Below are 16,386 nucleotides of genomic sequence, written 5' to 3'. Positions count from 1 at the left end.
TGTAGTTTCTTTCAAAAGTGAGAGGTGAACTTTGGGTCATGATCAAATATGATCGATATTGGCACTCCATGGAGTTTGACGATTTCCCGAACATAGATTTCTGCCAATCTTTCGGTTGAATATCTGGTGTTGATTGGCAGAAAGTGAGCAAAGTTAGTAAGTCTGTCCATAATCACCCAAATTGAATTATGTTGTCTCTTAGATTGAGGTAATCCTACGATAAAATCTATCGTAATACTCTCCTATTTTCATTATAGAATTTTGATCAGTTGCATTCTATCGCCAGGTCGCTGATGTTTGATCTTGACTTGCTAGCAGGTTAAACACTTCGAGACAAACGTAGCCACATCTCTCTTCATACCCCTCCACCATTATTTTCTATGCAAATTTCAAAATATTTTGGTACCTCTAGGATGGATCGTGTACCTGCTACTATGCGCTTCCTAGAGTATTTCTTCTCTTAGCTCAGGGTTATTTGGAACCTATATCTTTTCTTCCATCCAAAGACTTTCATCTTCTTTTAAGTGGAAGAAAGTATCATCCTTATCAACCCTTGCTTTTCGTTCAAAGTACTAGGGTCCTTGAATTGTTCGGCTATAATTCGATCAAGGATCTCAGGCTGCATTGTCAGACTTGACAATCGAATTCTGCCTGGATCAGCCAGAAATGACTTTCAGTTGACAAAATCTTTCATCAACTTCCATTGTCCCGTGAGGCTGGCCAGGGTGCTGACAGTCTTGCGATTAAGGGCATCGACTATAATATTCACCTTTTCAGGGTGATAGGAAAGCATGGATTCGTAATCTTTGAGGAATTTCATCCATTGTCGTTGCCGCATATTCAGTTCGTTTTTAGAGAAAAGGTATTTCAGGCTTTTATGGTCCGACATGACCTCAAACTTATCTTCATACATGTAGTGTCGCCAAATTTTAAGTGTGAATACTACCACGACAAGCTCCAGGTCATGAGTTGGATAGTTCTCATGGATCCTCAACTGTCGTGATACATATGTAATCACTTTGTCGTGCTACATCAACACGCAACCCAGACCCATTTCTGAGGCATCGGTGTAAGCCACGAAGCCTTCATGACCAGAAGGTAAGGATAAGGGCCGTAGTAAGCCTCTGTTTTAGAATCTTGAAGCACTCCTTACACTAGTCATTCTATTCGAACTTAACCCCCTTTTCAGTAGTTTTTTCATGGATAAGACGATTCAGGAGAAGTATTGTATGAACTTTCGGTAGTATTCGACAAGTCTCAGGAAGCTGCGGACATCAGTGATATTCTCTAGTTATTTTTAGTCTATCACAACTTCCACTTTTGCAGGATCCACTCCGATTCCTTCTTTAGAGATTACATGGCCAATGAACATCACTTTGTCTAGCCAGAATTGATATTTTGAAAACTTGGCATAGAGTTGATTATCTTGAAGGGTCTTCAAAACAATTCTCAAGTACTCCTTTTGTTGTTCCTTATTTTCTAAATAAACAAGAATGTCATCGATAAAAATGATGATAAATGTGTTTAAATAGGGCCTCAACACCCAGTTTATCAAGTCCATAATGGCAGCTGGTGCATTTATGAGTCCAAACAACATTACTACAAACTCATAATGGTCATATCTCATTCTAAAGTCCGTCTTGGATACATCCGCCTCCTTAAATATGAGTTGATGATGCCCAAACCTTAGGTCGATCTTAGAGAATACTCTCGTTGTTCTGAGTTGATCGAATAAGTCCTCAATCTGAAGCAACAAATATTTATTCTTAATGGTTGCCTGGTTTAGCATCCGATAATCGATGTACAAAGGTAAGGATCCATCATTCTTCTTTACAAATAGCACCGGTGCTCCCCACGGTGACACACTCAGACGGATGAATCCCTTCTCCATCAGTTCGTCCAACTCACATTTCAGCTCATTGAACTCTGCTGAGGATATATATATATATAAGCATACCATGCAATTCTGCACGTAAGGGATTTTCACAAGGATTGTCACAATTTTAGTACTATGTGTGCAAAAATCATAAAAAAGTTTTGGAAGGATTATTGAGAGTTTCACATTGAATATCATGCAAAATTAGTGTTTTCTGCGAAAACACTATGCACATTTCATTTTTAGTGATATTTGTCGTACAGTACAATCAATTTTCATTTAAAATCACTCTTAGTTAATCAATGAAATAAATTATCCTGATTATTTGTAATATACCGATGGATATAATTATCATTGTCAATATGCTCATTATTTATAATCTATGGACAACTATGTTAGTTTGATACTGACATTAAATATGGTCTGCTATATTATTTTAAGTCGACAATAATTTATCATTGGTATAAGTAATATAGCAGACAATTTTTATTGTCGGCTATATCTATTTTTTATTTATTTTGAAACTAACATAGTTGGTGATTAATTATCGTCGATATAAGCAATATAACTGCTGATTTTTATCATCGACAATATAAAATATTTTATTTTATTTTTTAATTTTGAAACTAACATAGCAGACAATAAAACTCATCGATGATTTTTTATATACCGATGATAATTATCATTGGCAATGTTAGTTTCAAAATAAAAAAGTGATATAATCGAAGATAAAAATCATCTCCTATGTTTCTTATAGCAACGATAATTTATTGTCAGTTATGTGAGTTTCAAAATTCAAAAAAGTGGATATAAACGATGATAAAAATCATCAGTATATTGCTAATATCGACGATCAAGTATCATCGGCTATGTTAGTTTAAAATCTAAGATAATTATCGTCACTTTGTAATTGCCGATGATTAATTATTATCGTAATTATAAAAGATTTTTAGTGATGATTCATTATCATCAAAATTTCAAAATCAATGATAATATCGTTGGAAATGTCTCTTTTCGACCATCTGCTGTGTCTTCCTGTTCATATTACCTACAAGAAAAGAGTGTTAATAAAATATCATCGGCAATAGATGTATTCACTACGACATTATATATCTTCAGGATTAAATTATTAGTGATGACAATAATATATCATCGCTATTTTTTTGGTCGACAATGACATGTTTTCTTGTAGTGGCGCTAGCCATTGAGCCCATACTTCAAGTAGGTCAATCTATCCAAGGGACTTTGTACCAACCTAAGTCCAAGTTCGGGTGATTCACTCAAGCAAACTGGTGGTTGGGACCTTACCCTAAAAACTCAACCTTCAGTGAACCTTCCCAAGTCGTGGACTTGTAGTAGACTTTCTCACAAGCCCAACTCTACCCCTGGTAAATTGACCAAACCCTGAGCCCAATTCACTTTTAAAGCCTACTAAAAATGTTGAACTAAGCCTAAGGTTCAATATTCTGTTTTTGTGAAGAACAAAATCTGACCAGACTTGCCTAAATCATGTCTCCCTAACCTGACGTTGTTAAAATATGAGGACAAGTCAACTCACTTGTCCTCAACCAACCCACCAAAAATCAGGTTTTTTTTCAATCCTAAAAGAAAAAATAAATATGACACCCAGACCTATTTTTGCCAAATCCAAGTCAAGACCCAGACCCATTTTTTCTGTTTCCATATTTTCATCACCAACACCTTCAAATACCTGTCTTAAGCATTCTCCTAAATTTTCATAATTTTATGTACAGTATTTTGAGAGAAATAATTTTCTCCTAAGGTTTGTTAGAAATTCCCAAAACTTTACCTGACTGTATCTCCCAAAATACAAACCCTATAACCCTGAGATTTTAACCCGAGTTAGCTCTACGTGTCGAACCTCCCCATAAAATTTCAAAATGTTATCTGTTGTAGATTGGGAGTTTTGAGTTTTTTTCCCAACCTCTATTAGGACAACCTAAAACTAAACCCAGTTTCTAACGTAGCCAACCTACTTAAAACCATGCTCGAACTCAGACCTACTCCATGGGCCCAGACACGTAATAACTCTAATGTCAATTGTTCTGATCCTAAATATTATATATATATATATATAGAGAGAGAGAGACAGAGAGAGAGACCATAAGAAAGCCCACTCTTTTATTATAAGACTTCACCCCCGTCTATTTATGCCGACAACCTCTTCCACATCCGTTCCCTCTCTCTCTCTCTCTGTGATCTCTTCTGAAACCCTGAAAAACCCCAAATACGGAGGAGAAAGACCTTTCATGGAGGACGGATCTCCGCTAGATCCGAGATCTCGCTAGTTTTATTTGGCGGTGAGACGATGGAGCCTGGCTCGATCCGCGTACCCTACCGGCACCTGGAGGAGGAGCTCGAGCTCGTCGCCATCAACGGATCTCCAGATCCGATCGATTCGAACCCAGTAACCAGCCCGTCTCAGCCGGATCATCCCTCTCCGGTGAGTTCCAGCAGCCTCAGGACGCTGATCTTCAGTTGCATGATCGCGGCCGGCGTTCAGTTCGGCTGGGCCCTCCAATTGTCTCTCTTGACTCCGTATGTACAGGTACAGATGCTGTTTCGCTCTTCCTTCACGCGGCCACTGGTATTTTTTGTGGCGTGGATCCAGATCTGGCCGCGCTTTCATCAATTCTATTGATTATTGTTGCGATTCAGTCAAGAAATGTGGAATGGATAGTAAATTACATCTGAATAAACAGTGAATTTCATATTATAGGATTTGAATTACATCTTATAGGATTCACAATAGTGTTGAATCGTTGTTTAATTTCAAATTGCGTATCATTATTGAATTTATTATTGAGTTTGAGATATGCTGATCTTGTTTATAGGATGAATGCAGTGATTTATTTGTTTTGGTTCCTGCAGAGAATACCTCATTTTATTTGTTTTCACGTTTTCTTTAGTATCAAGGAATAAGTAGTACGCCTATTTGGTTAGTATTTTTGAAAGTGAACTTCATAAGAAGAAAATATGTGTTCTCTAAACTCAATTAAATTAGAGTGTGAATTTAAATAATGATTTTGAGTTTCAGTACAGTGAGTCCCAATTAAATCTATCAATTTGAAGAAGTTGAATTATGTTACCAATCATCATCAACTTTACAGTGCAAAACTGCGTAATCTAAATAAATGTGCGTGTAATTAAAATATAGCAAGAGTATGCAAAACTGTATATTAAAGCATCGTCTGCCAAAAGGCCAACGTAAATAAAGCGAAAGTATGCAAAACCGTGTACTTGAAATAAATCATAATTTAAATAAGACAAGAATATGCAAATATGTGTATTTTGAATAGTTATATACACATGTTTTCAGGAATACATCAGGAAACTCCTGAACTACTTCCAGATCTTTGATTGGTATAAGTGTTGGTTTTGTCAAGATGACACTGACTAGGAAGGTAGTGCATTCATTCCGGAGTACTTTTGTGCTTTCATTGCTGATATAACTCGGTCCATAGCGTGATACTTATGCAACCAATCTATACCTAATATGACGTCAAACTCAGTCATATCAAGCAGAATTGCACATGCAGGCAGATGCTGGTCTACCAAAACTACGTCTAGATTTGTTACGTAGGTTGCACAAAATGTGTTCTTCCCGATCGGGTTATACACATCCAAGACATTATTCAGAGGTTTTACTGGTATTTGCAATTGGTTATCCAACTTAACATCAATGAAGAAATGCGTGGCACCACAATAAAAAAGTACTAAAGCCACTTGACCAACGACTAGATTGGTACCTTTAACAAGTTCTCCTTTGGTTAGCTGTTCGACCGTGTTGGTTTGCATTCCACATCAAAATTCAATCTTTGAAGAACATGCTGATTTTCTTTCTTTAGGAAAAGATACTTTTTAATTTTATTTTTATTTCAGATGGTTGAAGACAAGGGGTCACCATCAATTACAAAGAAAGAGTAATATTAGCATAGTATATCATTTCAGTTCTTAATTGGCCGATACAAGAGAGATCATTGTTTGGTCGGTTATTCCTAGCACATGCTAAGATGTCCCTTTATATAATGCAATCTATTGATACAATCACTACAGATTTCCCTTTAAAAGGGTTCTCATTTATTTCTAGCCAAATGAACCACAGAGCTAATTAGCTACCATCTCCTCACATACTTCTGTTTAGATCTCTTTCATACAATTGGTGATCCTAACTGTTAAGACATGTAATATTCCTTTGTCAGCTAAATTCGGCCAGCAAAATTTAGACTCTTTATCTTCCTTACCTAATCCTCACCAGGTACATAGAATCTCTAGAACTTCAATTATTCCTTCTCGTTTTATATCCTATAAGTATTTCTCTTCTCAACATCGTGCATTCTTAGCATTATTCCATTCTCATGTTGAGCCTGAGTCTTATGTAGAGGCATCAGGAAAAGAGGAGTGACAAAGAGCTATGGCTGAAGAAATGAGTGCACTTGAGAGGATGCAAGCGTGAGAAATGATAAAACCTCCCTCAGGGAGGAATATTGTTGGGAGCAAGTGGGTTTATAAGATAAAGACCAAGGCATACGGGTTAGTTGAGAGATATGGCAAGATTAGTAGCTAATGGTTATAGTCAGCGATTTGAAATTAATTTTGCTAAAACCTTTGCTCATGAGCTCATATGACAACAATTCATACATTACTTGTTGTGGCTGCAATACGATAGTAGAATCTGTCGCAGTTAGATGTTAAGAATGCTTTCTTTAATAGAGACCTAGAAGAGGAAGTGTATATTGTAGAAGTTCCGAAACCTACCACAGAAGCCGAGAGAGAGAGAGAGAGAGAGAGAGAGAGAGAGAGAGAGAGAGAGAGAGAGAGAGAGAGAGAGAGAGACTGCAGTGAAAATGAGAAAACTCGTTAATTCTATTAGGGCTAATCTCCTCATTAAATAGAGAGAGACGCCACTTTATAAAAAATTACTTACACGTCCCTCTTTATTTATGAAATATCAAATAACTTACCTTTTAGAAAACTTACGCTTAAAACCTCAATAGGACAGTTAATCTCAACACTCCCCCTCAAGCTGGAGCATAGATATCAATCATGCTCAACTTGTCACAACATTTTGAGAAATTTGGTCTAGCAAGCGGCTTTGTAAACATATCTGCAACTTGGTCCTCTGACTTTAGATATTTGGTAGCAATATGACCAGCTTGAACCATATCTCTTACGTAGTGACAATCAACCTCAATATGTTTTGTCCTCTCATGAAAGACTGAATTGTTCGCTATATATGTGGCTGCCTTGTTATCACACATCATTGTCATAGGAGATGAAACCTTCACCTGAAGATCATTTAGTACAGTTCGAACCCACATTAATTCAGCAACTGTTTAAACCATAGCCCTATATTCTGATTCTGCACTTGCCCTAGCAACCACATTTTGCTTCTTACTTCATGAAATTAGGTTATTTCCCATAAACACACAGAATCCTGTGGTAGATTTTCTATCCACTACAGATCCAGCATAGTTAGCATCAGAGTAAGCCACTATTTCTAGGGTTCCACATTTCTTGAATAATAACCCTTTTCCAGGAGAAAATTTTAAGTACCTGAGAATCATTATTGCTGCATTCCAGTGTACCTCAGTTGGTTTGTCTATAAATTGGCTAACTTTGCTTACTGCTAAAGCAATATCAGGTCTGGTCACCATCACATATAGTAGCTTTCCTACCAGTGAGCGATAGCTTTTGCTATCAACAAGTTTCGACCCTTCTTCAAACAACTGAACTTTATGGTCCATGGGAATATTTGCTGGTTTAGCTCCCAACATTCCAGTCTCTTTTAATAAGTCAAGAACATACTTCCGTTGAGACAAAACCATTCCTTCACGGCTCTTGGCAACTTCTATACCCAGAAAATATCTAAGTGGGCCAAGGTCTTTTGTAACAAAATGTTTTTGAAGATGAGCCTTTGTAGCTTCAATGTCTTTCATATCATCTCCTGTAAGAATGGTGTCATCCACATATACCACCATAACAACTATACCTGAGTTAGTTTTCTTAATAAATAATGTATGGTCTGCCGCCGACCTATTAAAGCCAAACCTTGACATCACTTCAAACAACTTTTGAAACCATGCATGTGGACTTTGTTTCAAATCATATATCGCCTTTCTTAATCGACACACCTTCTGACACTCCCCCTCAACCTCGAAACCAGGAGGTTGTTGCATGTATACTGTCTCAGACAAATCCCCATATAGAAATACATTTTTCACATCTAATTGACACAAACTCCATCCATGGTGAACAACTACGGAGAGAACAAGACGAATGGTACCCATCCGTGCAACAGGAGAAAAAGTTTCAAAGAAATCAATACCATAAGTCTGAGTATACCCTTTTGCTACTAATCTGGCCTTGTACCTTTCAATAGAACCATCTGATCTGTACTTTATTGTATATACCCATTTGCATCCAACGATGTCAGCATCCACTGGAGAATCAACTAGATCCCATGTATGTTGAGACAATAAAGCATCCATTTCTTCTTGCATAGCCTGCTTCCACCTGTTATCGAGCTCTGCTTGTTGATAGTTCAAAGGAATAGTTTTAGCAGATAAGGCTGAAATAAATGCTTTCATCTGATTTTCAATTCGGGCATCAGACACAAAATGAGATATGGGATATAAGGTACATTGTCGGGTCCCCTTCCGGAGAGCAATTGGCCTGTTATCATCATCTTGAAGGTCACTGTTGTCAGTAGTACTTACCTCAGGAGAAGAAGAAGATGAAGGCCCTGGAGGAGATGGAGTTCTACGCACATATACCAATGGAGGATTATGAAACCGTGAGGAAGATAAAGTTTGGTTAGGTAATGAGGACACAAATTCCAAAGGAAAAGGAGGTACAGGAAGTGGAAAAGAATCAGCTGGATCAACTTGCATATGAGTACCGGTACTAGAGTAATATGAAATGGATTCCAAGAAAGATACATCCGCACTGACATACTCTCGCTGAGAAATTGGATCATAACATCGATACCCCTTTTGATTTTTAGGATAACCTATAAACATGCATTTTGTAGCTTGAGCAGCTAATTTATCACGGTCAGGTCCAAGTTTGTACACAAAACAAACACACCCAAATATTTTAGGTGAGAACGAGAAGAGTGGGGCATTAGGATTTAGGATATGTAGCAGAATTTAATCTCCCACGGAAGATGAAGGCATGCGGTTGATCAGATAACAAGCAGTGATAATCGCATCACCCCAATATATCGCAAGAACATTGGATTGAATCATAAGGGTACGTGCGGCATCAAGGAGGTGCCTGTGTTTGCGCTCAGCCACACCATTTTGTTGAGAGGAATATGCACAAGTAGTTTGGGGTTGAATACCATGGTCTTGATAAAATTGCAACAAGGCTTTGGTTTTGAACTCAACAACATTATCAGTGCGAACAATCTTGACAACAGATTCAAACTGAGTTTTTATTTCAAGAATTAAGGATTTGATAATACTTGAAACTTCAGATCTTTCTTTTATTAGAAACACCCACGACAACTTAGAAAAATCATCAACAATAACAAGATAATATCGACACTGAGTCCTGGTAGGAATCTTACTAGGACCCCATACATCTGCATGAAGAAGTTCAAAAACTTTATGACTGGACTGACTCTGACTAGAAGGGAATGGACTCCGATGATGCTTACCCAATTGACATGCTTCGCACTGAAATGATGTAGTAGACGGAATTTGAGGGAAGACCTATGTCACAGGGATTCGGCTAGCAGGGTACCGCACCCGCATCGACGCGACTCGACGCGGGTGCGACATCGGGTGCGGTCAACCCAATCCTAGGTGCGTTGACCGCACCCAGGATCATTTAGGTCCGTTTTTTTTTGGATTTTTTTTTTTAAAAAATTGCCCTATGAAATGGGCTGCGGAATTTTTTTTTAAAAAAATTCTGCTGACAGCTGCTCCTGCCTTTTCAATCCTGATCGTTCTTTTTCATAAAGGATTTTCTCTCTCCATAATAAATGATAATGATGGTGGTAGCCTTGCTGATCTTTCTTTTTCGTAAAGGATTTTCTCTCTCCATAATAAATGATAATGATGGTGGTAGGTAGCTTTGTTAATCCTTCTTTTTCGTAAAGGATTTTCTCTCTCCATAATAAATGATAATGATGGTGGTAGCCTTGCTGGCTATTAGTATCGTGCAACTGTATATAAAATGAAATTTGAAAAACCCGCGTCGGGGGAACCCCCGGACACCCTTATATATATATTTTACATTTTTGCCCCTGTCGCACCCCTACACCCGGGTTTTTTGGAAGTGTTGAATCCCCGCACCCGCACCCGCACCCGCGCCCACACCCGCACCCATGTGACATAGGGGAAGACATAACAAAGCTTTGACAATGAAGGATGACCAAGACGACGATGCCACTGAACATGACTGGATGAGTATTCTACTGCAGCATAAACATTGCCCACTGGATGATGTAGGTAGTAGACTCCATTTTCTTCATAGCCTCCACCAATCTTCTTTCCCATCAGCAAATCCTGAAAATGACAACCCATCGGGTCAAATATTACTCTACAGTTTAGTTCTTTTGTAAGACAACTAACAGAGAGTAAACTTTGAGGGAATAAGGGAGCATGAAGAACATTTTTCAACTGCAAGGAAGAGGATATAGAAATATTTCCCTGACCAACAACTGGTGAAGAACTCCCATCTGCTAATGAGACTCCTCGATGAGCAGTAATATCCTTTAGATTTGAAAAGAAAAGCGAATTCCCACACAGATGTCTGGATGCACCATAGTCAATAATCCACTTACTATCATTAAAATGAAGATGATCCCCTATTGAGTAGGCCACACCAGCTATAGGAGAAGAGGAGCTTGAAGGACGACGAGCTATCAGCTCATCATATTCTGCTCGACTAAGGGTGATACTGTCACTTGCAGAGGTATTATCATGTACATTTGTTGCCTCTAGTGTAGTAACATTTGCTTTTGGAGCATGTGACTTTGATGAAGAAGAGGTTGGCCTACCATTCTTATCCCAGCAACGATCTTCTAAATGTCCAGATTTTCCACAGAATGTACATTGAAGTTTTCCTGTGCCTCCCATACCTCTCCCATGACCTCGTTCTCTGATATTCTGAATATTTCTACGTCCATAACCAGATGAGACAACTAGAGCAGATGACTGGGTCACATGATGAGATTGTGGAAGAGAGATCGCAAGTCTACTCAGACGATTGTATGCGTCAACAAGAGTAGGTACATCTCATCCAGTCAACATTTGGACTTTTGCAACATAGAATTCTGAAGATAAACCTGTAAGAAACCGAGCAACCATAGTCTGTTCTTGATGATCCTTTTGCTTCGAACAACATCTGATCTCCCTGCTGCCATAGTACTGGGCCAAGGTCTGATCTCCCTGCTGCAAATTATATATCTCCTGTCCGACTTGCAGGATACGACTCACATTAGTCTCTTGTGAGTACGTATCTCGAAGATTGTCCCACATCTGTTTGGCTGTATTATAGTAAATTAAACCATCTGCAATATGGGGTTCGACACTATTCATGATCCATGACATAACAACTATGTCATTATCTTCGTCCCAAGTAACGTATTTTCCCACCTTTTCATTGGGTTCATCTTCCAACAAAATATGTTTTCTACGATGTCCAGATACCGACATCATAAAAGTTCTGGACCACCTGGCATAGTTAGTTTCATTCAACCTTACAAAAGAACCATACGAGAAGGGATTTGCAAAAGCCTTATACTCCCCAATATGCTCAACTTTGGAATCACATTTCGAAGTTTCACTCATACTGAATATTTAATGCTATTTCAGCTGCCACAAAAAAAAAACCAGATTCACTCACTTGAACAATGTGTTTTATAATCACACGTCAGTCAAGTCCACGACTATACAAAGTTTGCCACACCAGAATTAAATTCACGACAGGCTACAAGTGACACCGAAAGTAGCGTGTTTCACAAGCACGCATCAGCCAATACCACGACCAGGCACCTGTACTTAACACATAAATCCCACGACAGTAGATAAAAGCTTCCCACAGACAAAGAAAATCTTTCCACAAAGCAGGGAATCACGCCTGCTGCTTCCACGACAAAAAAAATTAATATTAACATGCTGCTTTCACGACACACATGTTACGACTGCTAAAAAAAATCACGAAAAACAGGAATCACGACTGCTGCTATTTATATTCTGCTCGAACAACCAAATGAGATCTGAGAAGAACAGTACCACATCGAACTCGACACCCAGATTCACGACCAAAGATAAAATGAGCACACAAAAGCAGGAAATCACGACAGCCAAAAAGCAGGAAATCACGACAGCTGCTCCCAGACATATAAATCACGACAGCCAAAAAAAATTTGTTTCTTATGCGCACCATTAAAAAACTTCCATATCCCGATCTTGATGACACACAGTCATCGTGTCCCTTAGATCTGATGACAGATCTATGTCGTGACCTTAGTCAGACACCAGATCTGTTATCAGATCTATCCAAAGAAAACCTGTTTCCAACCCTTTTTTTTCCGCCTTTTGTTGGTGTAGATCGATCACGCTCCCGAGATCTACCGCTCTGATACCATGTAGAAGTTCCGAAACCTACCACAGAAGCAGAGAGAGAGAGAGAGAGAGAGAGAGAGAGAAAGAGAGAGAGAGAGAGAGAGAGAGAGAGAGAGAGAGAGACTGCAGTGAAAATGAGAAAACTCGTTAATTCTATTAGGGCTAATCTCCTCATTAAATAGAGAGAGATGCCACTTTATAAAAAATTACTTACACGTCCCTCTTTATTTATGAAATATCAAATAACTTACCTTTTAGAAAACTTATGCTTAAAACCTCAATAAGACAGTTAATCTCAACATATATGAAACTATCACGTGGATATTCAGATCCAAAAGGTAGGGTTTGTAGACTTCGCAGAGCATTCTATGGAGTCAAACATGCACCACGTGCTTGGTTTGAGAAGTTTAGTTCAACAGTGAAATCACTTGGTTTTGAGTAGAGTCATCGTTCGTGACCCTGCCTTGTTTGTGTCTTCCTCTATACTCGGAAAATGCATATTACTTCTTTATATAGATGATATGATACTCATAGAATATGACATGAAAAGAGTTAAGGAGACCAAGAAGAAGTTAACCAACATGTTTGAGATGAAAGACTTGGGGCGTTTGAAATATTTTCTTGGGTTGAAGATAGCCTACTCATCAAGGAGATTGTACTTGTCTCAACTTAAATATGCTACAGATTTGGTAGTGAAGGCAAGACTGGCAGATGACTAAAAAAGAGTCAATTCTCCCATAGAAGCAAATTTAAATATTAGAGCCACAGATGGTGTTGAGTTAAAAAATCCTATAATATACAGACAATTAGTTGGAAGTCTCGTATACTTGACCATATCCAGGTCGGATATCACCTATGCAATTAATGTAGTCAGTCAATTTATTAGTACTCTTAGGACAATTCACTTAGCCGTTGTACTCAGGATCATCAGGTATGTGAGAGACTCAATGCACTATGGCATGTTCTTTTCATCCTCATCTGACACAATGTTAAGAGCCTTTTGTGATGCTGATTTTGGAGGCTCTATTCTTGGAAGCTCCATGATTTCATGGAAAAGCAAGAAACAACAGAGGGTTGCTTTATCCACAACAAAAGCAGAATCCAAAGTTATGACTCAAGTTACTATTGAGATTATTTGGTTACAATGGTTATTGAATGAGCTGGGAATCTCCAGTGTGGACAAGACTTAATTATATTGTGACAATATGAGTGCTATTCATACTGTAAAATACCCAGAATTTCATGAGAAAACTAAACACATTGATATATATTGTCATTATAGAAGGGCTTATGAAGATGAAATTATTGCTTTGGAGCATGTGAGCTCAAAGAATCAGATTGCATATATGTTTACAAAGAGTCTTACTCATTTTAATTCTTTCCATTCCAAACTTGGAATGATTTCATTATATCATCCCAAGTTTGAAGGGGAGTGTTGAGACTTATTTAATATATATATATATCTTATTGTTCTTATACTACCCCTTGTCATAAAGTTCTTTTGTACATTACAGTATTGTAAAGGGGTAGTTCAGTCTTTTGTTTCTTTATTGTTTCCTCTATTTTGCAACTTTGAGAGGCTCAACCCATATGAGTAGGGTGGGGCTCTCATTGCAATGTAAGGGAAATAGGAGAAAGGAAACTTGTAAAACATGAGAACCCTCCTCTCTTGTGTGTTCTTGAGAAATCCCTAAACATATGAAACTTCTTTCACTAACAAGATGCCAATGTAAAAAGTTGAACTGTTGTTTATTGCAATTATTAATGGATGGTGATGTTAAAAATGTATGCATACAATGTATATGTATTATGTACATAAATATATATCCATATATATGTAACTAGGTTAGTTTACTTTTAACTTTTTACATTTTTGGTTAGAATCAATCTAGTCAACAAATGTTGACTAGCCAAACCAAAAAGACTTTGGGAAGGTCCAATGACTCTATTTAAAGTTGTTAGGCCTCTCCCAATGTCTCTTTGGAGACTCCTTTGATTGTGTATATAAAGGGGTGAAACCTCCTTCCAAATGTAATGCCTTTTACATGGATTAAGGATTGAATAAAATTGTATTTTTTATTTTGTGAGTGTTCCTTGTGTGCCCATTGAGTGGGTGTTGTGTGAGAGCCTATTTTGTGGTGCTTTCAGTGGATCTTATTATGTCTCTTTTGTGTATCCACTTAGGTGATTTGGAGAATGTTGTTGGAGGTTCTCATTTCTTTTTATGGTATTAGAGTTTGGAGATCATGATTGTGTTTCAAGCAAAAGAGTAGTGGTGCTTACTTGGTGGAAGAGTGTTCGTGCTCTTTATCAGTGGTGCTCGCTTGGTGGTGGAGTGCTTGTGATCTTCACCTTGCTTTTCTCTTTTCTATCTTTTTCTTCTTGTTTTATCTTCTTTAGCTCTTGTAAAAATGAATGACAATGAGAATGTCACCATAAAACCCATCAAACTCAATGACTCAAATTATGTAACATGGGCTTCAATCATGAAGCACCTCATATGGGGAAAAGTGTTGTGGGGACTAGTGGATGAGACTGATCCGAAACCCAAACTAATTCTTACTAAAATAGAATGTGAGAAAGAAATACCTCTTATGGAGGTTGAAAAACTAACGCAATGACCACCTATGAGAAGAAATGGAAGGAATAGAGAATGAGGCATGCCAAGATTATGCCTTGGCTTATTAGTAGCGATGACATTGAGAAATGCTCTGGTCGTGCCAAATTCAAGCATGCAAATAAAACATGAGATTATATTAAGAGAATGTATTCTCTTAAAGATATTGCACATGCATGTAATTTTCAAGACAAAATTCGTACTGACCCAAGGAGGAAAAAGCATTAGAGAATATTTTAGTGAATTATCCAATCCTTGGAATGAGTTGGCTCTTCTTGAGCCTAGATGACATTGTCCTGAAGATATAGAACTCCGCTAAAAACAAATAGATGTGGAACACATTTATCAATTCGTTAATGGCCTAAGACAGAAGTTTGAGTCCACAAAATCGGCTCTCCTCCATAGAGAAAAAGTTCTCTCTATTGAAGACACAATTGAAGAGCTAAGTATGAAGGAAAATAGGCTAAAAAAGAAGACCTCTAAGAGTAAGGATGGCTCGGTTCTAGCGGTGTCTAGACTAAAAAACTATGTTCATACTTAGAAACCACCACACTATGAAAGGACAAACAATGATCATTATGAAAAACAAAGAAATGAGTTTGAGAAGAAAAAAATTATTTGCTATTATTGTCATGAATCGGGACACGTCAAAACCTATGGCCCTAAGTTGAAAATACCTTATGAGAAGAAGTAGCCTCGGTTGCACACGAGTCAAGTGAGTTCAAAACTATGCAAGATTCATTTATTGGGAACATGTCCTTTACTCAACTAGATTTGTCTCTTCAACCTTTACTCAAAGGAGCTTCATCAACTAGAGCTGCGGTCTATTCCTTTGTCATCACTGATTCTGGTAAATCTCTTTGGCTTCTTGACTCAGGTGCCTCTATTACATAACACCAAATGATTATATCTTATCCAAATGTCATAACTCAAGTGGGTCAAATGTGTTTACTACTGATGGAACATCTCTTGAAATAAAAAGAATAGGGAATTTCAAAAACATTTTTCAAAATTCAAAAAGATTTTTTATTTCAAAAATTAGATTTATTCCTAAATGAAATTTAAATCTTTTGTTTGTTTATCAATTATCTAACCATGAGTATAATGTTTCCTTCTCCTCTATTGGTTGTCAGATGCAAGATCGCCAGTCAGAGAAGTTGATTGGGGAGGGCTATAGAGAATGATGTTTATACTACATTCAATATTTTTCAAAAATGGAAAATATTTTTCAAAAATGGAAAACTTCTGTAATCTTGAAAATTTTATATGTGAAGATTGTATTCTTGGTAAAA

The 16,386-nt window shown here is 37.6% G+C and overlaps 1 protein-coding gene across 2 annotated transcripts in view; it reads left to right on the top strand.

The window, feature by feature from the left end:
• Nucleotides 1-4,015: 4,015 nt before the first annotated feature.
• SUT2 (sucrose transporter 2) overlaps nucleotides 4,016-16,386 on the top strand; it is a 161,367-nt gene continuing 148,996 nt past the window's right edge. The window contains exon 1 of one of the 2 annotated variants that reach the window (XM_089992726.1): nucleotides 4,016-4,445. In XM_089992726.1, the coding sequence (XP_089848852.1) occupies nucleotides 4,206-4,445 (240 nt within the window). In that variant the 5' untranslated portion in view covers nucleotides 4,016-4,205. The remainder of the gene's footprint in view (nucleotides 4,446-16,386) is intronic. The other variant, XM_089992727.1, reaches the window with a different exon arrangement.

This window comes from Nuphar pumila, chromosome 17 (genome assembly GCF_984573655.1).
Source record: "Nuphar pumila chromosome 17, dmNupPumi1.hap1.1, whole genome shotgun sequence".
Classification (NCBI taxonomy): Eukaryota; Viridiplantae; Streptophyta; class Magnoliopsida; order Nymphaeales; family Nymphaeaceae; genus Nuphar; species Nuphar pumila.
The sequence above is the reverse complement of the archived record's forward strand: the minus strand, read 5'-3'. Positions and strand labels throughout refer to the sequence as shown.